Genomic DNA, 24,307 nt, shown 5'->3' with positions numbered 1-24,307 from the left:
AAATGCAACCATTTCAAAATGTGAAAACCATTCTTAGCTCATGGACTGTAAAAAACAGGTGGTGAGCTGGATATGGCCATAGGCTGCCGTTTGCCATCTCCGGCCTAGTAAATAAACTAGGTGACTATTTATTTAAGGCTCGGATGATGGTAGGCCACACTGCTCTTTCCTACCACATGTCTATGTGCTCCCTATATGCTAGCCCCCCCACACTGCTCCTTACCCCCCGCAGGCAGCCTCCCCTCCCAGGCCAGCTGCCTGTGTTCATGCCCTTTCCTCACCTGGATTGCCCTTCCCGAGCCTTTTCTGCCTATTGAAATTATAGCCCTCAAGATACTCTCAGATGCCACCTCTTCTGTGAAACCTTACCCTGTTCCAGAAGCTCAGAGTTACATTCTCTCGATTCTGTGCTTTTCCTTTGTGCCTCCACTAAGGCATGGATTTCACTCTCCTTTGTATGCTAATTGCATACATGCCTAACAACCCCAGGGGACCGTGAGCCTGCTAACAGTGGACACTTTGCCCCTTTGTGACCCCCAGCACCTTTCAAAGTAGAATAATGGCAGGTGGTCCTCTATTGAGCTGGTGTGTGAAGCATTTTATGTTCATCCACACCAGCCTGTAAAGATATTATCTCCATTTTGCATATGAAGAAACTGAGATGCAGAGAGGTTAAGTAAGTTACCCAGGTGCATGCTGCTAATAAATGGTAAAGCTGACATCCAAACTAGGTCTCCCTAACTGCAAAGCCTGGACTCTAACTGCTGCATTGTGCACAGCAGGGACTCAGCAAAGAATGGTGCTGTTGAATAAGGGTGCCATACCTCACCATATGAGTTTTGCATACCTATAAGTAGCCTTTAAATTTGACTCATTGGAGTTTAAAATATCCCTGATAGGTTCTGGCTTCTTGCCTGATCACCGATTGAGCTGTCTGAATAAGGACCATGCTCTCCTGGCAGTTTATTCTCTTTTTGTTTCTAATATGCAAGCTGAGTGTTTTGTATTCATTTTATAGGGATTTTCCCTTCAGTGAGGTCCCTGATCATTTCACCGAGAACTGGCTTTGAAATCCTACAATGAGAACTAAAGGAATACCATTCTCAAATAGAGTCGGACAGACTAGGAGAAACAAACAGAAAGAGGGTAATCTAGTCTTACAATTTATGAGCTTCCCTATCTGAAAGTTTAAATTTCAACTTCTTTTGATCTTTGGGTTTATGGTGAGTTGTAGTAGGTTGTTCTTTGTCCCTGGAGCTTAGTATGCTTTCCTCCTCCTACTAAGAAAGATAGCTAGACAACTTGCCTCCCACCCCTCGAAGCCTTGAGGTAAGCTTTGTCTTCTGCAGTGTAATTGGACTTGAACAGGGACAGAATCTACCCACTGCCAGTACCGAGACCATAAACATCCAGCAGTCCCATGGGAGCTGTTTCCTGTCTTATAGCAACTTACCCCATGAGCCACCACAGTGAACAGTGAGTGACAGGCTGTGTGTCAGCCCTGAGTTTCCTGAAGTGATGTGGGAACAAACGGGTGCCAGCCCTCTGCAGAGGGACTGCTGGCACACTTTTTGGTGGCCCCATCCTATCCTTCCAACAGACCTACACAGTACGTAAATGTACATTCATGGTATCTGTGGTGGAAAGAAAAGAGAGACATCGTAAAACTCGTCAGCTCTTCTCTCTGGTGTTTAGACGCAAAGTTTACCTTGAAAAGCTACACAGCACTTAAGTCACACAGCACCTTTGCTCAGATAGGAAGGTCTCCTGGCGTGCTCTTTCTCTGTTTCTAATTCACCCCGGAGGGAATCACTGCCATGCGCTTGTCTCTCTCGTCTCCTCCACCTCGTTCTCTGCTGTCTGCTTGCTCCCATCCCTGGTGCTAACTGCTAGCGGTCTCAACTGTTGTCCTGTTAGGCACACAGGACGGGCAGCGCGGTCTCCTGTCTCTCTCCTTTCAGCTGCACATTTGATGTGATGGCTGCACTTTCCGAGCAGAGCCACCCAACACCAGATCGATATAGTATGTGGGGTTTGTTTTACCTTTTCTTGAAGGGAGAAAAATCTGCCCCAAGTCCATTCTTCAGGGGCGCCTGTGTGGCTCGGTCGGTTGAGCATCAACTCTTGATTTCGACTCAGGTCATGACGTCCGGGTCATGAGATTGAGCCCGGAATCAGGTTCCAAGCTGAGCACAGGGCCTGCTTGGGATTCTCTCTCTCTCTCTCTCTCTCTCTCTCTCTCTCTCAAAGTAAATAAATCGACATTAAAAAAAAAAAAGTCCATTCTTTATACATCCCATTCCTCTATACAGTCAGGGTTGCCTTATCTAAATTTCAGACTTGCAGCTCCTTTCTCCCAGGGTTGATTTTTGTGGATTTTGTTGTTGTTGCTGTTTTTCTGAGAGGGCCTCTGAAAATCAGCAGCAAAGAGGCCAGTTTGTTTAATTTAAATACACTGCAGCAAAATGAAGGTAATTGTCCACAAAGGCCATCTGCTCCCTGGCAGGTATCCACGAGTCAGAGAGACAGATGGAGGCTAAAACGCCTCCTTCTGGTACCATGATAACAGCTTAGCTCAGAGTTTCAGGTGGGTCTGTGTTTGTGCAGAGGATACAGTTATCAGGGCTCCATAGAGGGCAGTAACTCAAAATCAGGCTTTTTGCCACAAGCCGCTCCAGGCTCGATTACCTAACTGTAGCGTGTACCAAGGAGATAGGAAAAAATTCATACCTGTCCCATGAAGAAAAAGAAGGGGAGGAAACAGTATTTCTCGAGCCCCTCCTGTTGCCAAGCACCATGCCGAGGATGCCTGAACACAGCTGAGTGTGGTGCAAATCACCCTTCTGCTAAGGACAGTGCCTTTCTCCCTTTGGGGCCGGCTCTCTCTGCCACAGCCTGTGAGCTCCTGTCTCTGCTCACAGTGTCCTCAGGTCACCTTCTCTGGCATACTGTGTACCTGCTTTGGCTCCAATATTAGATTTGTGTCATAGACAAGAAACTAAGTCATAATCACTGTACTCTCCTTTCGGGTCTCGACTGAAACATGGGTTCCTCCAGGCCTCAGCAACACCGTGCTATGCTTTGGTTTTCTCCTAGCCATATGAGGTCGTTAGAAGACCCGGGTACCAGTCGTAGCCTTCCTACTGATTTATTTGGAACCTTGTGGCCGCTCTAGGCCTCAGTCTCTTCAAATATAAAATGAACGTTGGACTGAAAGAGAGGCTATTTTCTTGGGGTCATGAACATTCTGAAATTGTAAGCATAATCTCTGAGTCCTTTTCTTAGAATGTGATACCCAGTTTTCTCAGGTTTTTAGACTCTTTTGCTAATTTAGAAGAAGTGAAGAGCCAACAGACCAGAGAGCTTCTCAGAATGTATTTCTCGAGCTCTGTACTTCTAGCAGAATTGTTTCTAACTACAAGGGACCTCTGTATTCAGAGAACCTGAGTGACAGGGCATGTATTGTGTTCAGCCATTGGTGACTGGCCCGTGCTGCATTCAAGCCTTCGTTATAGGTCGTATTACAGCAAGATCCCACTGTCCTTGCATCAGGAAACCTTCGAACACCAAGTAGCGTATTGCAGACCTTCCCTAGCTTCCCCAGGCTAACTGCCCCTGTCCTGGCAGCTCAAACCCAGAGGCGCAAGATGGTTTTACACCCGCATGGGAGAGTTTATCCCCATCCCCTGGAACCGCCTGACTAGTTCCCCCACCTTTCCTGATTTCTGTGTGATTCTCAGGTTCCCCATAACTTCAAGGTTCCAGCTGCGATGCTGCCCCCAGCCTGCTCCTGTGACCATTTATTCTAGATTGGTTTGCAGTGACTGGAGTGCTTGGCAGTCTCTGTGGGGAAGTCCTGCTTGCCTGAATGTAAAGCCCATCTGCGCTTCTGAGACATGGTGAAATTTCACAACGTAGTGCCCCAGGCAGATTGTAGTGTATCTGTCTGGCCCAGACCTGTCGAGAGGGCAGAGGGTGAACAATCCCTACCCGGGATCGTAGGTAACTGACAGCACGCCCAGAGTGCTGCGCTGCACTGCAAACAGGGTCTCGAACTCTGTGTGCTCTGCGCACTCCAGCTTGTGGACGTGTAACTAGAAGGGGCTTATTGAAATTCTGTGCGTCTTGAGCTAGAATCATCCTTGTTGCAGTCACCTGCTCCCTGCACCTCCATAGAGGCTCTGTGTGCATGAATCTAAACGGACAGCATCTCTGGTACTCACCGTACTGGTGAGAAGGGTATGTTCGGGGGCGCCTGCGTGGCTCAGTCAGTTAAGCGTCTGACTTCATCTCAGGTCATGATCTCACAGTTCGTGAGTTCGAGCCCCACGTCGGGCTCTGTGCTGACAGCTCGGAGCCTGGAGCCTGCTTCGGATTCTGTGTCTCCCTCTCTCTGACCCTCCCCTGCTCATGCTCTGTCTCTCTCTGTCTCAAAAATAAATAAAACATTAAAAAAAAAAATTAAAAAAAAAAAAAAGAAAGGTATGTTCGGTATAGAACATGCCATTATCTGACCCTGAGATGGCTGCCGGGAACCCTCAGAAGATCCTTCACCGACAGCCTCTTTGTGACTGGAGCAAAGCCGTGATTACTTGACATCACTGAGATGACGTGACTTGGCCAAAGGCATAGAATCATAGAATTTTAAATCAGAAAAATACTTCAGAGATCATCTGCTTGATGCCACTCAGTTTACAAATGAGAAGACTGAGCCCCAGAAAAATTAAAAAGCAGGTGCTGTACGGTCAAAAGAAAACCCCAGGTCTCCCGACTTGCAGGCCATGCCCTTCCCACCGAATCACACCTCCTCTTTGTGTGTCTACCCCAGAGTGGTGGAGAGAGCTAGGATTCCATCTCAGAGCCTGCAACTTCCCCATCCTCTTCTGAGTCTTTGAATTGGCAGCAAAGAATCGTCTCTAAGGCCTGTGATTATTGACAAAGCAAAGAGGTTGGGACTTCGGCATCAGGACAGGCTCATTTACTCAGGGACTTGACACATTCTCTGATCGGGTAAAATGTTTTTTGATTATATATCCTTGCATCTATTCTCATTCACAGTCCTCTTTCCCTGAGTCTCTGGGCTTGATCTCTCATGTTCCACAACCTTCCCTCCCATTCCTTCTCCATCAAATGTCCTTCAGATGGGACTGACCCAATAATGTATCAAGAAGAAAATCAACCTGAGAATATGAGTTACCTGTTGCTGTATCACAACTTACCCCAAAACCTAGTGGCTTTGTGGAATAAATATTTATTACTTCACAGCTTCTATAGGCCCGGAGTCCAGATGCTGGTCCTCACAAGCTGAGGGTCAGGGTCTCTCACAAGGGCTACAGGCATCTCAAGGCTCAACTACTCACATGTTGTTGGCAGGATTCTTCGTGGGCTGCCGGACTGAGGGCCTCAGTTCAAGCCAGCTGGTGGCTGGAAGCCGCCTCAGTTCCTTGTCACGTGAGCCTCTCCACAGGGTGGCTCACAAGATCGCAGCTGGCTTCATTAGACTGAACAAACAAGAGAGAGAAAGAGTGTATGGGCAAGACCTAAGTCACAGTCTTTTATAACCTGATCTCAGAAGTGACATCCCATTCTCCTGACTCAGTAGCAGCAGTCACTATGCCCAGACCACATTCAAGGAGAGGGGATTACACAGGAGTGTGACAGCAGGGAGCAAGGTCATTGGGAGCCTTCGCAGAGGTCTGCCCACCAACCACATTTACTCATCTGGTTAAGTATGTCACACAAAGCTTTATTGATGACTGATAGATTTAGTGCTCCCTGGAGATTACTGCCTGCTCTGGCTCCATTCCCACTTTCCATTACTGAAGAAAAAGGGTCAGAAACTTGATATACCTCATTGTCAATTAACAAACATTTATTAAGCATTTACATGTGCTAAGCACAATGGTAAGGAAGATAAAATTTGAGAGGTGAGGTTAATGCTGTCAGAGTTCTGAGGAGCATGTCAGGAATCTGACCCTAGAGGAGGTGACCATGAAGCAAATGCCCCGAGGGGCAGCAGGAGCTAGTCTGACCACACTGAGGGTGGAGAGCTTCTGACCAGAGGACGACAGGCAGAGAGGCCTGCAGGCAGGGGAGAGCAAGCCTTTCTGTAGATGCAGCACCTGTCGCCCGTCCTGCTTCTTTATGTCTAAACCACCCAGTGGCAGCCATGGGCATGCCTGCACCCATGTGTACCTCCTCCAAGACCAACCCCAGTCTCTAGGCCTTCCTGAAGCCGTGGCCTCGGGCCTCGGGCCTCGGGCCTGACTTCAAGTATGTGTGTATCAATTGGCTGTGGTTTGTGCCTCTCCCGGGGCAGTTGGGATTTACTGACCTACCGGGATGCCAAACTGGTGTTGCTCTGCTGGAGCCTGAATTCACACAGGGCTCTTGATGGTTCCATCCGAGCATTGTTGTAATCCAACGTGACCCTAAAGCCAAGGGCTGGTGCTTGAGATTCACTGGGGAGAATCATGCCTTCCCAGCAGTCTTCATTTTTCTCTGTCTACTGCTCTGAACAAAGACAACTTCTGAAGCCTGTTTTTTATCTTCCTCGGAAGGCATGTCCTGGGCACTGATCCCAGGAAGAGGGCTTGATTATTTCCAAGCCGATGGTGGGCAATAGGTTTCATTTTCTGATCCTAGAGTTGTAGCCACATGTGGCTTTAGCTAGAGTTTTAGCCACATGTGGCTGGCCACCTTGTGCATCCCTTTTGCCTCATCCCCCATCATCATTTTCCTATTGAAATGCTTTCAGAGGTTCGGTTTCATGTTCTTAAAAAGCAACCTAGTTGCTCATCTTGGGTTTTGCGACTCTGACATTCAGTCCTCAGGCAGCGGTGCCTGACCCAGATCGCACTGAGGGAGATTTAGGGAATACTTGTGTGCTTAATGCTGGGTCAGCCCTCTGCGGGGACGACAGACAACTGTCACACAGCGAAGTGCATTTGAATTTCACAAGCCACATAGATACGCAAAAAAGAAATCTTTAGCTGGATGGACTTCATCCCTTTTGAGTGCTTGCTGTCTGAGCTGGACACAGTCTGGGCATCTCCAGGCAAACTCTGAAGCCAGTCATCCCAGATTCTGGCACCGAGATGGGTGCTGTGCCCTGGGGACTATGCTGAGTGCTGTGGCATCAGGGGAGGGGTGTCCGCGGCTCCAACTCCATGTGTGGTGAGGCAGCCCGGTCCTTTGCTTGTGGCCAAGCCTGGTTCTTCTAGGCAGCACTCCTCACTCCCCGGCCGAGGCAGCCGAATTCATAGGCTCCCCCGGCAGCCAGGGTGCACACGTGATCTCTGTTAGGCTCTAACTCTTCCGTGACTGAGAGACCACTTCAGGCTCGTTGCCTCTGCAGCTGGGAAACCATCGGCTACAGGGGTGCATGGGATCCTTCCTTGATGCTGTCCGAGCAACCCAGGCATCGATCTTCCACCCATGCCCCTCAGCTCTTGGAAGCCCAAGAGAGGTTGGGGCTTGGCCTGGGTCCACCGCGTCTGCGATCTCCTGCATCCCACACTGTGCTGGCTCATAGGACTTCCCTGCAAGGGACACGCCACTGCATCAGACTTTCTTGCTTTTCTGCACATTCTCTTACCTCTCTCCCAGCTTCATTATCTCACTTGGACTGGGGCTGGAACTGCTGGATCTGGCTGTTCATAAGCACTTTCCAAACCAGAGTTAATTGTATACTTTATTATTTGTCCCCTCCCCCCCAAAAATGGCCAAAAGTCGGGGATGATGGTAATTATAGGGTAAAAGACAGAGGTGATTCCCCAGGATACAGTGATTAATATGTGATAATGATTTATATTAATACAATGATTAATGTGTTATCCAACCAAAATGGGATTCCTGAGATGTTTATAAACTAGTTGGGAAGAAAAAATATATACCCTGAAAAAAAAAAATGATAATACATGTTTCATGTACGCTGACAAAAATAAAATATTTCACAAGATAGAACATGTTTAATTGTCAGAGGAAAATTATTATAAAAGTTAAACAGCAAAAAATAGCAAAAAGAGATTTCATAGTATTTCCTTGAATGGATAAACCACATTCTGTTAATCTATTCACCAGTCAATGAGCTTTTGGCTATTTCCTCTTTTGGCCTACCAGACCATAGCTACTGAATATTTGTGTCTGAGTTTTGGGTGGACATATGTTTGCGTTTCTCTTGGACACATACACAGCAGTCAGATTGCAGGGTTATATGGTAAGTTTATGTTTACCATTTTAAGAAACTGCTTACCTGTTTTCCAGAGTAGTGTACCATTTTATGGTCCCATCAGCAACATACAAGCGTTTCGGTTTTGTCATGTCCTTGTTCGTCTTTTCGATTGTAGCTCTTTCAGTAGGTAAGTGGTATCTCATTGTAATTTCAGTTTCTCATTTCCCTATTGATTACTCATGTTGAGCATTTTTCGTGTGATTGTTGCCCATTTGTACATCTTCTTCAGTAGAATGTCTGTTCAAGTCTTTCCCTGTTTTGTAATTGGGTTGTTTGTTTTCTTATTATTCAGCTGTAAGAGTTCTTTCTATGTTCTGGACACAAGTTTCTTTTTTATTTTTTTAGTTTATTCTTGGTGTTTTTTTCCATTTCTGCTTTATTGATATACAAACTTGTAAGATTTTTTTTTTATTAATGTTTATTTTTGAGAGAGAGAGAGAGAGAGTGAGCACAGGGGAGGGGCAGAGATAGAGGGAGACATGGAATCCAAAGCAAGCTCCAGGCTCTGAGCTGTCAGCACAGAACCCGACGTGGGGCTTGAACCCATGAACTGTGAGATCATGACCTGAGCCAAAGTCAGACACCCAACTGACTGACCCACCTAGGCGCTCTGTCGTTTTCATTTTCTTTTAATTTTTTGAAGAACCTCTACTCTGTTTTCTCCAGTGACTGTACCGATTTACATTCCCACCAATAGTACACAGGGGTTCCCTTTTTTCCATGTCTTCACCAGTACTTATCTCTTACCTTTTTGATAACCATCCTAACAAGTGTGAAGTGATGCCTCATTGTGGTTTTGATTTGCATTTCCCTGGCTACCTTTTCATATACATATTGGCCATTTGTATGTCTTCTTTGGAAAAATATTTGGTTCCTCAGTCCATTTTTTTAAATTATTTTTCTAAACAAAATGTTCATTTATTTTGAGAGAGAGAAAGAGTGGGAGAACTTGAGTGTGAGCAGGGGAGGGGCAGCAAGAGTGGGAGAGAAAGAATCCCAAGCAGACTCCTCACTGTCGCCACAGAGCCCGACACAGTCTCGATCCCACCAACTGAGAGATCATGACCTGAGCCGAAATCGAGAACTGGACACTTAACCACCTAAAGCACCCAGGCACCCCTGCCTTAGTCCATTTTTTAATTAGATTGGGTTTTTAGTTTTGTTTTGTTTTGTTTCTGTTGGGTTGAATGAATTCATTGTATATTTTGGATATTAACTCCTTATCATATATATGATTGTAAATGTTTTGTCCCATTTAGTAAGTTGCCTCTTCATTTTGTTTTGTTTTGTTGTTTTTTAAATTTTTAAACATTTATTTATTATTGAGAGACAGAGCACGAGTGGGGGAGGGGCAGAGAGGGAAACACAGAATCTAAAGCAGGCTCCAGGCTCTGAGCTGTCAGCACAGAGCCCGACGCGGGGCTTGAACTCACAAACCGCAAGATCATGATCTGAGCCAAAGTCGGACGCTTAACCAACTGAGCCACCCAGGTGACCTGACCTCTTCATTTTGATGATGGTTTCCTTGCTGTACAGAACCTTTTTACTTTTGATGTGGTTCCACTTGTTTATTTTTGCTTTTGTTGCCTTTGCTTTTGGTGTCATATTCAAAAAAATCATTGCAAAGACCCACAAGTTCTTTATCAGATATAATTTGCAAATATGTTTTCCCAGTCTGTGACTTATCTTTTTTATTTTTTCTAGTGGTGTCCTTTTTATAAGATTTTTATTGAGATAAAATTCACATACCAAACAGTTCACCATTTTAAAGTCTATAATGCAGTGGTTTTTAATATATTCACAGAATTGTGCAACCATCACCACAATTGACTTTAGAACAATTCATCACCCACTGAAAGGACCCCACATCCATTAGCACTCACTCCTCATTCCTCCCAAGTCCCCAGCCCCAGGCAGCCACCAATCTACTCTCTGTCCCTATGGGTTTGCCTGTTGTGGACATTTCATATAAATGCAATCAAACAATATTCTGTCTTTTGTAACTGGCTTATTTCACTTAGCATAATATCTTCAGGGTTTGTCCACGTTGTAACATGTATCAGTACTTATTCCTTTACTTGCCGAATCATATTCCATTGACCCTTGAACAGTGGTGGGGGCCTTAGGGGTACTGACCTCCTGCACAGTTAAATATCTGTGTATAACTTTTGACTCCCCCCAAACTTAACTACCAACAGCCTACTGATGATCCATATGTTACCCATGACATAATCAGTCAAAAAAACACATATTTTGTATGTTATATGTATATGTATTCTTACAAAAAAAGTTAGAGAAAAGAAAATGTCATGAAGAAAATCATAAAGAAAATACATTTATAATGCTGTGCTGTATTTATCAAAAAAAATTGGGGTGCCTGGGTGGCTCAGTTGGTTAACATCCAAACTGTTGATATCAGCTCAGGTTGTGATCTCATGGCTGTTGAGATCGAGCCCCACGTCAGGCTCTGCGCTGAGCGTGGAGCCTACTTGGGATTCTCTCTGTCCCTCTCTCTTTCTCTCTGCTCCACACCCACTCAACATGTACTCTCTCTCTCAAAATTAAATATGGTTTTTTAAAAATCCACATACAAGTGGAGCCATGCAGATTAAACCCATATTGTTCAAGGGTCGGCTGCATTCCACATTTTATTTAAATCATTCATCCGTTGGTAGACCCTTGGATTGTTCCCACTTTTCAGCTCTTATGTATAATGCTGCCATGAATACTTGTGTACAGATTTTTGTGCAGACCTGTGCTTTCATTCCTCTCAGGTATATACACGAGACGTGGAATTGCTGGGTCGCGTGGCACTCAGTGTTTAATCTTTCGAGGAACTGTCAGGCTCTTCTCTAAAGCAGCAGGAACGCACCATCTTCCGTTCTTGCCAGCAGCGTGCAAAGGTTCCAACTAAGCTGCATCCTTGTTAACACTTGTTGTTGTCCACCTTGTTGATTGTAGCCATCCTAATGGATGTGAAGTGGTGTTTCATTGTGGTTTTGATCTGCATCTCCCTAATGGTTTACAATGTTGAGCATCTTTTCAGGTGCTTATTGGACATTTGTATGTCTTCTTTGGAGAAGCATCTATTCAGGCCCTTCGCCCATTTTTAAATTAGGTTACTTGTCCTTTTGTTATTGAGTGTAAGTTTTCTTTCTGATTCTAGATAGAAGCCCCTGATCTGATAGATGATTTGTAAAAATCTTCTCCCATTCTGTGAAGTGTCTTATTACCTTCTTAAAGGTGTCCTTTGAAAAAAGTTTTTAATTTTCATGAAATCCAATTTATCATTTTATTTTGTAGTTTATGTTTTAGGTGTCATAACTAAAAAGTCATTGCTTAACCTTTTTTTCTAAAAGTCTCCTGGGTTTCATGACCCATTTTGAATTAGTTTTGATATACAATGTGAGGTAAGGGTCTAAGTTCCTATCATTTGTATCATGGAAAGATCTCAGAAAGTATGCTAAGTGATAAAAGCAAATTGCAAAATGATATGCACAGTATGATACCATTGATGCAAAATGTTAAAGTATGAAATAGCATACATTATTCATAGTTATATAGGTACACATAGGAAAAAGAATTCACCCCAAAATCTTTGACGATTGTTGCCTCTGAAGGGATGAGAGGAGAGACTGGGACTGGACGCTAATAGGTCTTCAGACTTCTCTGCGGCGTTTCTAAGTTGAAATGAATTTGACAAACTATGAACAGTTTGCAATGTGGGTGTTTATCATGTTATGCTTTTTAGCTTTCTGTATATTTTAAATTTCTCAAATTAAAATACACACACATACGCTCACACAAACCAAAGGGTTAGAGAACAGACTGTTTCTTTGTGGCGCCACTCGCACGCCGGCCGAAGCGCTGAGGTGAGGCTTTGTGCTCGGAGCCCGTCAGCGTGTTTGGGGCAGATTCTGTCGTGTGGGGTGTTTCTGAGCTAGATCCCCAAAAGATAAATCTCTTCATTTGAACTCATTTGCCCACTTTGGCTTCTATTTTCCCAGTTTTGCTTCCACAGAAAACCTGCCCCGTGTCACACCCAGTGTCCCTTGTTCTGAAGAGCAGCATCGGGGCCCAAATCTCAGTGAGCTTCCTTTAACTAGAATTTTTAAATGTGATCCCCTCGCTCCAAGCTTCCTCCGAAACTGTACCGGAGCCTTCACAGGGAAAGTTCGGCTTCCACCAGGTGTGTGTCCGTCCTCACCTGTCCCCATGGAATGGCCCCGACAGCCTCACTGTGTGCTTTTGGCAAGTGCGGCGACCCGGCCCCTGGGAAGCAGCCTGCAGCGGAGCTCGGACACGCGCTCAGGAGCGTGATCCCCTCGGGCTGGGACTTCAGAGGTGCCGGGTGCCCGCCATTGCCCTGGGAGTGGAAGGGCCTCTTCCAGAATCTCCGTGAGCTGTGTTGGCCTGACACAAAGCTCTTCCGCTTCCCTTTGTGTTTTTCTACCATAAAATGGGCACAAGAACATACACCCTTTCTATTCATTCACAAGTTATTGTGAGGGTCAAGTGAGGTCATGTCCGTAAATGTGTTTGCAAACAAAAAAGAAAGATGTTTGTGTATCATTTTCCAACTGTGTGGCCCCAGCCCGTCTCAGATCCTGGACCCAGCCACTCTGCTCAGGCTGTCTGCCTGCGAGGACCCCCTCTCCATGCTAGCCTCTGCTTTTCCTCCCACTTTTAGTCCAGTCTAATGGGATTCTCTGTCCTTCTCCCGCCCCCACCTTCCTTCCTTTTTTCCTTTTCTTCCTCTCTGCAGTCCTGGAGGCAGCCTGACTCCTTCCTTTCAAATGTGATCACGCAGTGCACTGCCCCACTGAACTGAGCTCTTTCGGCTGGCTTAGACTGACTGAGTAGAAGGACTTTCTCCTTCCTCAAAGAGGTAAGATACCTGAGGTAACACGTTTCATCTCTGATTCTCCCAGGCTCAGGCCACAGGATCACCACATACATCCCCCACTCACGGAGGCGGCCGCCCGATGCCCATGCCTGTCCGCTCAACGTCTGCTGGCTCCACCCCCACCCACTGTCCGCAAGACCCACTGAGCGGAGTCGGGGGAGACATGCAGGAGGCCTTTGCACAAGGTGAGATTTGGGAGCAGAGCTCACTGGAGAGCTAGAGGGGTTTGGAAATGTGAATGAGATTCCTACTGAGATTTTTCCAGTTTCTTTTGTGGGCTTAGCTTTAAACGATCAGATTTTCATATACAGTATAAATAAGTCAAGTGCTGGTCCCTTCTCATTTAGATGGGCTGGTCTCCCAACGGGAGGTCTACAGGCTTCGTAAGTTTGTGAAGAGCAGGCCTCCGGGGCTTCTGTGCTTTTTTTTCCCCCCGGGTTATGGGAAATGCCTTGTCCTTTGGGCTTTGCCTCCTCTGGAGGAATTGGGTGGCATCATTCCTGGAGTCATGCTTTGCCTGGAAACTCTTTAGAGCAACTAAGAGAAGGAAGAGTGGAGCTCTAAATAGGGCCTTGCTGAAGGCACACTCAGCACAGGATCACTACAACTGTCTGAGGGGCTAGCGACCAGCCGTGTCATATAGTTGGGGGAAGACGCCGTGGCTAAGGAAGTCCTGTCAGGGAGACAAAGTACTGCCTGGTGGAGCTGGCGGAGAGTAAAGTCCTACATCAGGCCAACGAGCCTGGAATCCGACTCTCATTCTGGAATCCAACTCCCTTGATCGTGGCTGAGAAGCGTGCCGCTGACGGGTTCCTACTCCTCAGGTGGAAAAGAAGAGGGAGGAGAAGGAGGACTTGGGTGCCTCGTGCCCCTGATGTGCCCGGGAGCGGGTGGAGATGCCCCATCTCCCCTAGGTGCCCTGCACCGCATCTAGGGCCTGGCAGACCGAGGCGTGCGCTCGGCTCTTTCTCCACGCCCGCCCACCTGCCATCGCCGTCTGCTCTGACTGTCCTCAGGTACGAGGAGAAACCTCCGCAGTGACCTGCTGGTGGCCGCTGATTCCATCACCAACACCATGTCATCCCTGGTGAAGGAGCTCCACTCAGGTGAAGCCCAGAGCTCCTGCCCGGCCTCACGTGCCCCTTTCCATCCCCACGCCCTCCTCACGTCCTCGCCACGTGGTAAAACATCATCACGTAGCACACGCCACCTCAGTTCACCACTCAGCCTTTTTGCCTTCTAGGAACACACTGGACGTCTTGGCCCAGGGAGCCTCTCTGCCACACGTGATCACACAGAGACGCTGACACGTTATGTTTCTCTCAAGAATGCTCCTTGCAGGACAGACCCAATCCAGACTTTAAAGAAGTTCAGAGCCCCACGCACACACAGTTAGCCCCTTCCCTGCTTCATTCGTCCTCCACCAGCTCTCCGTCCACAGCCTCTCTCCCCCCAGGGCTGCGCGACCGCCTCGTTCTGAGGCTTTCCTGGAAGACTGGAACTGAATCAGCCACAAAAGCTTCTGGACTTTCTCCCAGTTGCCTTTCTGCTCTCTCCTATTTGATTTGGTTTTGAAACCCTATTCTCTCCTTTTGTCCACGACTAGGCTCTGATTTCATGTGACGTTTGTGACCTGAGTCTGTTGCTCCTTCGCTCCTCTGTCCAGTCTTCCCTGTGGCTCCTTCCTCAGTCTCTCCATCACTTAGCTATTTCACTGATTTTCCAGACACCCTTACCTCATTGTTCCTCTTACATAAAACCCATGAAAGAGAGAAATAATAAAAGGCCATTCCCCTATCGTCATATTTTCAAGACTCCCCATGACTCTCTTCATTTTATAACTGCCAGGTATTTACTAATCGGTGTAGAGTAATCAGATTCCCATGTTCCGTATTAAACACATAGGTTCCCTTCCTGAGCACTACATATGGCCCTCCTTTGTTCTTTTCACCTAATATAATGCTTTTGAATATGTTGAAGTCGCTTAACAAGGTTATTAAATAAAAATATAAAGCAGTGTTTCCATGGACTGTTCAAACACATCCACTGAAATCATCAGTCCAGGCTCTTAGGGAAGGGAAGCCTTGGGTATTTCTTCAGACCTTTGAAGGAGAAAGCATACACCTTTAGTGTTGTCATGGGTCTGGCCCATGGCTTCACTCTCAAATCTGCCTGATTCCACTTAGAAGAGAGTAAGCGTATGGCCTAGGTTGTTTTTTTCAATGCAATTAAGATGCCAGTTCTCCCGTGGAGGGGGTGTGAAGGTGACAGAGTCTCCATTCTGGTCACATTCCTCAATCCTCAGAAGCACTGCCCCCTCTTTATTGTATGATAAACACACATAAATACAAGAGGTGACTGCCTTTGACATGACTTCACGGGTGACTAGAGAGTCCCTTCCCTAATAGAACTTCCCACAGATGCCAGAAATCCCACTTTTTGAAAGAATCTCAGGCCATGGACGTTAATCACACCGTGCCTTGTGACTACTTCCTAGGGTTTGGGCAAAATCAGTGGCTCATGAGCTCATCACACTAGATGAGAGGTAACCGGACACCATTAAACACACGGCACACAGAGACCAAACAGCTCCACAAAACTAACAGGTCACAGGGATACCCAGCAATCTCTTATGGTAGGAAAGGGTGGTTTTAACAAAATGATGTGATGTATTTGGAAGGCGCCTTAGAGAGCATGTCGTCTAGTCCCCTTCAGAAATGCAGTGAGTGATTATCAGAAGAGTGATTTGCTTGAAAGGGTGAAGCTGGTCCTAGAACTTAGGTCTGAAGAACCTGAAGCCAGGGCTCTTCCCACCACAGAGCCCTTCCATCCACACGGGACAAGATGTCAGATTCACAGCCCCACGAGGGCCCCTTTCACTGACTCTGTTCCCTCCCAAGCCCTGAAGTCCACAGGTAGATGTGGACTAAGTCCACACATGACAGCACCTTTACAAAATTCAGAAACAGATTCCCTTTACATGCGAGCTGCCAGTTTCTCAGTGAATGGAAGAGGCTGGCCCAACACCCACACACGTTTACTGTCACCACCAAGGGTTTTGTTAGGATGAGGTGAGATGTTCAGATTGTCTCTACGTATTTTCCACACCATGTGAGCATACTGTTTATAGATGTAGCTTGTCCTCCTCATCTTTTTCAAAATACTTTCACAAATAGTAGAATCTAAAGGTTGGAAAACATCTTAGAAGTCATCTAATCCAGGTTGCTGCCCGATGTAAAAGTCCTGTTTGAATATTTCCAGTGAGCTCATTCATGACCAGCTCTCATCATGAGGAAGGTCTTTCTTATCAGGGAGCCAAAATTTGCCTCTCTGTAAGCAGTTTATCCTCATTCCACCCTCTGAAGCCACCCAGAGTAAGTTCAGTCCTTCCTACTCCTATTAATTTGGCCTTTCAAGTGTTTGACGACAGGTAACATGGCTGTCCCTACGCCTTCTCTTTAGGTGGCTGTTCAATGTTCCTTCAGCCATTCTTTTTTTGAGAGAGAGAGAGAGAGAGAGAGAGAGAGTGAGTGCAAGCAGGGGAGGGGCAGAGAGAGGGAAAGAGAGAATACCAGGCAGGCTCTGCGCTGTCAGCACAGAGCCCGACAAGGAGCTCGATCTCACAAAACATGACCTCATATGACTTGAGCTGAAATGGAGAGACTGAAACGTAACAGACCGAGCCACCCAAGGCGCCCCTCCTTCAGCCATTCTTAACGTAATGTGGTTTTCACTTCACCATTTTGCTTGCCAACACTGGGATATGGTCGAGAGTTTCAAGGCCCCAATTCAAAATGAGCTCCCAGAGCTGAGCACACTCCTCCCTATCACGGGGGATGTGCTCCCTGCAGAGCCCAGCTCGCTGCTGGCTCTGTTGCTGGCTTCCCTGCTGACTGCGCTGGGGGTGACACCTCTTCTCCATGCCTGCTTTCGCTCAGGGAGGCTCCAGGGAAAGCAACCTTTGAGGACATTAGCTTTTAACACACAGCCACTTTGCTGTTCAGTCATTTGAAGTTTGTTATCAGCCGAAACTTCTAGTTTGGGGTGGTTTTTATGTTTTAAAAAAAAAAATTTAAGTTTATTTATTTATTTATTTATTTATTTATTTATTTATTTATTTTGAGAGAGACAGACAGTGTGAGTGGCAGAGGGGAAGGGAGAAAGGGAGAGAGAGAATCCCAAGCAGACACCATACTGTTTGCACAGAGCCTGACGTGGAGCTCGAACTCACCAAACTGGGAGAGCATGACCTGAGCAGAAACCGACCGAGCCACCCAGGCGCCCCCTTTTGGTGGTTTTTTCTTTTTTCTATTAAAAAAATTTTTTTTTTTAATGTTTTATTTTATTTTTGACAGAGAGGCAGACAGAGCACAAGTGGGGGAGGGGTAGAGAAAGAGGGAGACAGAATCTGAAGCAGGCCTCAGGGTCCGAGCTGTCAGCACAGAGCCCAGCACGGGGCTTAAACTCATGAACGAGAGATCATGACCTGAGCCAAAGTTGGAAGCTTAACCGACTGAGCCGCCCAGGCACCCCTGGTTGTTTTTTCTTAACACAAGCCAGTGTTAATCTAGGTATTCTCCCACCATGAACTTTTATGGTTGCTTTCTTGAACCTGAATGCAAGGTATTAGATGTATCCCTAGTGGGTGTCATCACCTTAGGGAAAGCGGGCATGGAGAAGAGGCAGCCACCCCCGACCTAGTCACCAGGGAAGCCAGCAACTGAACCAGCAGCAAGGTGAGTGACCTCAGCTGTGCTGCCCCTAAGGGCATAGGGCTTATGGGTAGACAGTGCTAGGGTGTGCACCACACAGGGCGTGTACTAGGTGAGCGTCAGCACCCGCGCAGGCCTGGGACCGTGAGCCTTTAGCTAGGGCTTCGTCCCAAGCCTTCTGAGTTACCACCTTCACCCTCCCTCTATGCTTGTGCTGTGCTGAAGGGTCACTGGCCTCCTTGGACTTGTTTCCACAGCAGAGGAAGGTGCAGAGGAAGAAGAAAAGAAGATGCAAAGTGGGAAAGAAAGAGGTAAAGGCAGCTCACAGGACCCCTAGTTTGAGTGGGAGGCAGAGCTGGACAGCCCCTGAGGGAAACTCCCCTCCCTTTTGTTTCTGCTTTCCTTCCTGCTGCCCCTTCCCCCAAAGCTTTCCAACCCCCACAGTTCCTTCTGCCTACTTTTCCCAACCGACCATCAAGGTTTGCCCTGGAGGTGGCGGTGTCAGGCGATCAAGAAAAGCCTCCTGATTTCCAGATACTGTGATAGATGGTTCGGATATAGGAAGTAGATACCAGCAGAGCACAGAACATGACCCTTTGCCTCCAGGAGTTTATAATCTAGTCAGAAAGGCAAGACAGAGATATGCAGAATAAATAGGAGATAAAATGAAGTAGCAGGAAAAGTTAATCATCAAACTTTGAGTGTGTGATTATAAATACAAGAAACATTTCTGAAAAGGAAGCGATTCTTGTGGGCAGAATAGCCAAGGGGTTTTCTGGCCTTGATGGAAGAATTAAAAGCAATAAAGAAAGGTATCAGCAAAGGACAGTAATGCCTTCCTCGTTTTCTTGTATAGAAAACTTGCTTAATAACTTGTTATGAACAAGGAGCTGTGCTAAATGATGTCCACGTATTATCTCATTTGACACTTAACAACCCTGTGAGACACATAACAGTGTCCCTATTTTACCACTGAGAAAATAGGCTCTCAGAAGTATAGATCACGTAGCTGTAAAGCAGCAGAGATTCAGTGTGAACTGGGTCCTTCTGACCCCACTTCACACACTTAATTTTCATGTGTCTGTGCCATGCTGAACAAAAAACATTTGGGAGTTATATGAGCTCTTATTTCGGTCCTATATTAATATGTCTATTTCTGGATTCCTCCAAAAGATAAGCTCCACAAGGTAGAGATTTCGGTCTGTTTTGTTCAGGATGTATCCCCAGTGCCCAGAAGAGTGCCTGGCACATAGTGAGGTGTCAGTAAATTCTCACATACAAGGAAGTAAGCCAGGTGATGTACTAGAGAGTGCTTCGTCAGGGACAGAGCGGGAGCGGCCGCGAGGAGGCTGGGCTCTGAAGGTGTGCCCACTCTCTCTACCCCTGCTGAATGCTCTGCACTGAGCACACCCTTCCTGTTTGATTTCACAGGATTTGAGACAGGGCTCAGAGCGGTTCAATAACCTGCACAGATCATAGCTGGCAGAGCTGGGAATCAGCGCCCATGCAGCTGGTAGACGAGGCGAAGTGAGAAAAGTCGTAAGGAAGGGTGGGAAGAAGTGGAGTGGGAGCTGCAGGCAAAGAAGGTGGGAAGGTAAGGGAGGGGGGTGCCTGGGGGTAGGGTCTGCCGTGCTGCTTGCCACAGGGGCTCGCGGGGCAGGAGAGGCAGGCCTTCAGAGTTTGCCACCAGACTCAGACTGTCCAGGATCCTGGGAGGAGTGGAGAAGCAGAGTCCAGGTGCCACAGTCCTCTAGGGAGTCAGTGAGGCCTGCGAGGCAGTGGACGGCAACTGTGCGGGATTGAGGACCACGGCATATTTGGCATGGCCGCCCAAATGTCAGAAGTCGAGGTCAGCTGTATTTGAGACATCTAGCAGTGCCACAGGGAATGGTAGAGAAGACCCTTTGCTTGCCGAGAGCAGACCAGGGGGAAGGCAGGAGGGTTGTTGTGCAAGAGACGAAGCGGGGAGGAGATGCACAGAGATAAGTTCACACTCCGTAAACACGTGCTCCAGTCACATGCGTGCGCACGCATGCGCGCGCGGGCACACACACACACACGCACACATACACACACACAACTCATCCAGATCCTAGCGTTCATGTGGAATGTTCTTGGCTGAAGACGTAACATCTGCTGCTTTGGCCTCTCTTCCCATTGACCCTCCCTTCCCAGTAGCTTTTCCCATGGCTTCTCCTCAGCCTCCCTGCATTGTGTGCAGCACACGGAGGGTGGCCCTGACCACTTGGGCCTTGCCATGACCACGGACTGCAGCCCTGGTCTTGGTTCAGGGCTGGGTGTGGGCTGCATCTCACATGTGGACAGGCGTAGTTCCCCTTGCCTGGTGCCCCCTGGTCTCAGCGGCCTCTGTCTGCACCTGTGTTCTCTGCCAGCATCGCTCCTCTCTGCCCCTCTTGCTCTTAGTGTCTCCCCATCTCTCTTCCAGTGCACACACCAACGTTTCTGTCTGTCCCCGTGAGACCTTGTGGGAACACCTGAGTTTCCGTTGCTGTGGCTTTAGGTGCCATCCCAAGGAAAAGAGTGTTAAGAGCCAGGGTGAGACTTGAGTAGGGTTTTAAACAAATGTTTGACTCTTGGCATTGTACATACAGGTCTCAGGATATGTCTTCTTAGCTGAACTGTGGCAGGTGTGTGGGTGGAGGTACAAGCCAGGTATTTTTACAGATGGACCTTCCGATGGTCTGCCGTGGTCTAGACATGAGATTTTACTATAGACCAACATGGCGGTAACCGCGGTCACCGAGGTGTTGGAGAAGAGTGACTGTCAACCATAGAGAGAGAGGAGATGTGCTTCTTTGGGGTTGAAGTGATGCTGACCTAACATAAACACAATTTGGTCAGCACCCCACCAGGCAGGCATAGTCTGCTCAGTGCAAAAACCCTAAGAGTCAAATGGGCACTTTTGAAGAATTCGTGACCAAGCCAGACTTCACCAGCACATTCACCCCTATCTCAGCTCCCTCACTGCCTTACCCTGGATCTCTGGCTGGCTGCATTCTGGGGAATGCTTCTGCTCCCCTGGGGTGCCGCACTGATTTCGCGTCCCCTCACTGCTCGCCTGGGGTGTTCAGAGTCCTTGTCGCCAGGACTACACAGATGAAACAGACTGACACGGTACTTCAGAGCCCGAAATTCATCTCGGCCACTCCAGGGCCTCATGTTATGCTCCTTTGTCCTTCAGAACTGCCTCTCCCAGAACCTGCCACCCATGGTGTTGGGAGCTGTAAATCCAGTTTGCTCGCTCAGAGTACACTGGTGTATGTCCGGTAGGCTGACAGCAGCGGCCCTCTGTGAATTCTCAGGCTTTTGTGGGTGCAGTCGGTGTTCAAGATTTCAGGGGGAGCAAGAGTGATTGAGCATCCCCAAGCAGACACGCCTGCAGGCAGGAAACACCGCCAGTATCGAAATTTAATTCCTTCTCACCTTGGTCACTTTCAGAACGAGATGGGCTGCGCCCCCTGATATAACTGCTCCCTAGATTTAGGGTGGCCTCATTTCCATTTTAGTAGTAGTATTTTCCCTCTCCCGAGAGACACTTGTTTCTCCATGGTTGTTCTGCATCCGTTGCAGGTGCTGGTTGTAGGTAGCATGACTCTCCTGGCCCTTTTCATACTTGGTTGGGAAAAGCCAGCATAGGGGGCAGAAAGGGGAGAGTGAAGTCCAGAAGCCCGTGGGTGCGTGGGCCGGTAGTCCCCGGGGAGAAGATGCAGGCTGGTGAGACACCCCAGGCGTGACTCCGTGTGTTGTTTGTGTCCGTGCTGCACAGGTTAGCAGAGGAGCCGGGACAGAGAGGAAGCGCGGGTGAGTACAGTGTTCTCTGCCCTCCCCACGGCCCCTTTCCCTTTGTACCCACAGTCTTCCTTTCCCTCCTCCCTTTCCTTGGTCTCACTTTCCAAGCCAGCCACCCTGAAGGGGAGAGATTCCAGTTAAAGTTTTTCTTAAAGAGCCCAGTTCACCTTTTCGCTTTGCCCCGGCCCCGCTATCATACCCTCTTGGCCCCTCTTCCGGGCTCTGGCCCATCTTGCTCTACGCTGGGTCTGGCCTGGGCCTCGGGCATCGGTTGGTATCACTGGCGTCTGGATGCAGCCGACAGACCCAAGAGCTGCCAGCCGACACGGGCTCTGGGAGCCAGTGGCCAAGGCCGTCCCGGCCACCTCTGCCACCTTGCTGGTTGCCCACAACCACCATCATTTCTCTCCCAGGGTCTGTGCCGGCGCCCCAGGGTTCCGACACCCAGAGCTCTGATCTGCCTTGGAACCTGGCCACAGACACGTATTTCCGTCCTCCAGGGTCACATCCACTCCAGTAGAGCCGACCAAGCCATTTCCTGTGGTGCCTGCCAACCCTCACCCCCTCGTCCTAAAAAATTAATGAAAATACAGATTTCCCTCTGGGACAGTGCTCACTGCTTTAGGAGGTAGTCTTTCACGTCTTTCCATCTGAGGACCTCGACTCTTCTCCCAGTTCCAAGACAGTGAGGCTCCGGGGCCTGCTTGCTAGAAAGAAGGGATGAAAATAATTGGACAACCAGTCTGTTCAGAACAGTTCTTTGGAAGATAGATGTCTTTGGTTTGGCCGCGAGATGTCTCTTTATTTGTCAATCTTTCTTTCCCTCCCCTCCCCCACTTGTTGTGTTTAAAAGTTAGGCCGTCTTCCTCAGTTACAGATCTTCCAGGCAGAAAAGCCAGGGCTGCAGCCCCACGATCCCAAAAAAGGAACGTCTCCAGGCCTTTTCCTGCCGGCCCCACCCCCCACGTGCACCCGGCCCTTGCGGGGCTCTGTTCTGCCAGCGCTGCGGGACCTGCCGTCTGGGAGCCTGCACTGACTCAGGGATTGTGCAAGCCTCTATGGGAAGCACCCAAGCTGCAGAAGTTCTCCCGCTGCCCTGGAAATCTCAGGGCCTCCGGGGCTTGGGCAGGGTTTTACCTAAAGTCACTGCACATTCAGGCAAGGCCCTTCCCAACAGCAGGCCTAGGCCGCTGCAGCCAACCAGGGAGTCAGGAGCTGACTTGCCCCTCGGGAGCTTGCCAGAGCCCCCCTCCCCGGGGGCACAGACGAACTGGGGGATAAGATAGGCACGCCAGAGCCATCTGGCCCCCCCCCCCCCTTCCTGCAGAGGAGGGAATGAAGAAGGCCCACGGCCTGGGAGCTTGGTGCCAGAACTGGAAGCGGAGCTGGGTCTCCGGACGCTGTCCTCAGACCTCAGATCGGGAGTTAGGAGAAACTCATCAGGAGTAGAGAGTCAAATGAAAAGCATAAAAACTCAGGTGGCTCAGTTTCACAGACCCTTAAGTTCTGCCCTCTTCCGGCCTGAATCTAAGGCTGTCGTCCCTGCCACCCAGTGTTTGTAAGCACCTCTCCAAGCTCAGTGCCCTTCTCCTCGGTCACAATCCTTCTTCCCAAAAAAGCACCACATTCCAAACCTCGCACTGTAAACCCCGTTCTTTCTTCCCAGAAACGTTTCCTGACCCTGTGACCCCAGCAGCAACTCCCAAAAAACTCTAGGTACCCCCCACAAAAGAGAAAGCCCCTTTCCCTAAAAAGGAGCACGAGTATTATCGACTCTTTGCATCTTCTGAGTTGAAAGGTAAGCATCCCGACGGCCCCATCCCAGGACACTGCCTTGCCCCGGCAGATGTTAGCAGCATTTGCTTGGAGACCCTCTGCAGCACCCGTGAGTAACAGCGTGTCTGTCCTGCACAGGCACAGGGGACATGCAGCAAGCTGGCGTTGACATGAGGAAGGCGAGATCTTCCCCCAGAGGCGCATTCCTGTCCATCTTTCGGCTGCACACCTGGACCAGGCTTGCAGGCTGCCAGACGTCACTACCTGGCAGGAAGAGGGGAGCCCAAGCCGGTGGGAAATGGGAGGGACTGCCTGAGGCCGCTGCCGCCGGTGGGCCTCCCCCTTGCACAGTCCTGCATGAACTAGCATCTTCCTCACTCCCCTCGGGCCACGGTCTCATCTCTGCAACAGGAATTTACCGGGAGGTTGAAAAGAGAAAAGAAACAGCACGAATCTCCTGTGTGTGTGACCTGATGGAGTTCTTGCTGGCGTCTTGCCGGCACATCGCGTGCTCCCTGGGGTGGGGGCACAACTTTCCTCACCACCTTTGACCTTTAAAAACCAACAGGTTTTCTTCCCTGTGTCGTGCAAAGACAGCTTCAGGCTTTACTGAGTTTTACAGATATTCACACCCTGGCCACAGTGCTAAAAATAGCCTCCTTCCTTTCTCTCATACTGGTTAGCTAGGCTTCCGCCCCGGTTGGTGCCGCTCGCTGCTCAGCAGCCTAGGCGGCAAGGGGGAGCAGAGAGCAGCCCGGGAGAGGATTCTTTGCAGCAAAGCCCGCCGCCGGCCGGCCAGGGAGCGCTGACCGGTGACCACCAGAGGGAGCACTGACCCCCGGGCGCTGTGCTCCCGCCACCTCCCCCTTC

At 48.6% G+C, this 24,307-nt stretch overlaps 1 protein-coding gene across 15 annotated transcripts in view; it reads left to right on the top strand.

Moving 5' to 3' along the window:
• Positions 1 to 24,046, top strand: part of DTNB (dystrobrevin beta) — a 215,950-nt gene extending 191,904 nt beyond the window's left edge. For 5 of the 15 annotated variants that reach the window (XM_040496239.1, XM_040496236.1, XM_040496234.1 and 2 more), the window contains 5 exons: positions 13,165 to 13,324; positions 14,156 to 14,245; positions 18,109 to 18,162; positions 21,639 to 21,673; positions 23,576 to 23,817. In XM_040496239.1, the coding sequence (XP_040352173.1) occupies positions 13,165 to 13,324; positions 14,156 to 14,245; positions 18,109 to 18,162; positions 21,639 to 21,643 (309 nt within the window). In that variant the 3' untranslated portion in view covers positions 21,644 to 21,673; positions 23,576 to 23,817. Of the gene's footprint in view, positions 1 to 13,164; positions 13,325 to 14,155; positions 14,246 to 14,382; positions 15,161 to 18,108; positions 18,163 to 21,638; positions 21,674 to 22,074; positions 22,090 to 23,327; positions 23,460 to 23,575 lie in introns of those variants that run through there. The other 10 variants (XM_040496232.1, XM_040496230.1, XR_005797198.1 and 7 more) reach the window with 9 other exon arrangements.
• Positions 24,047 to 24,307: the final 261 nt, after the last annotated feature.

The sequence above is a fragment of the Herpailurus yagouaroundi genome, unplaced genomic scaffold, assembly GCF_014898765.1.
Source record: "Herpailurus yagouaroundi ecotype Mexico unplaced genomic scaffold, PumYag 188, whole genome shotgun sequence".
Lineage (NCBI taxonomy): Eukaryota > Metazoa > Chordata > Mammalia > Carnivora > Felidae > Herpailurus > Herpailurus yagouaroundi.
The sequence above is the reverse complement of the archived record's forward strand: the minus strand, read 5'-3'. Positions and strand labels throughout refer to the sequence as shown.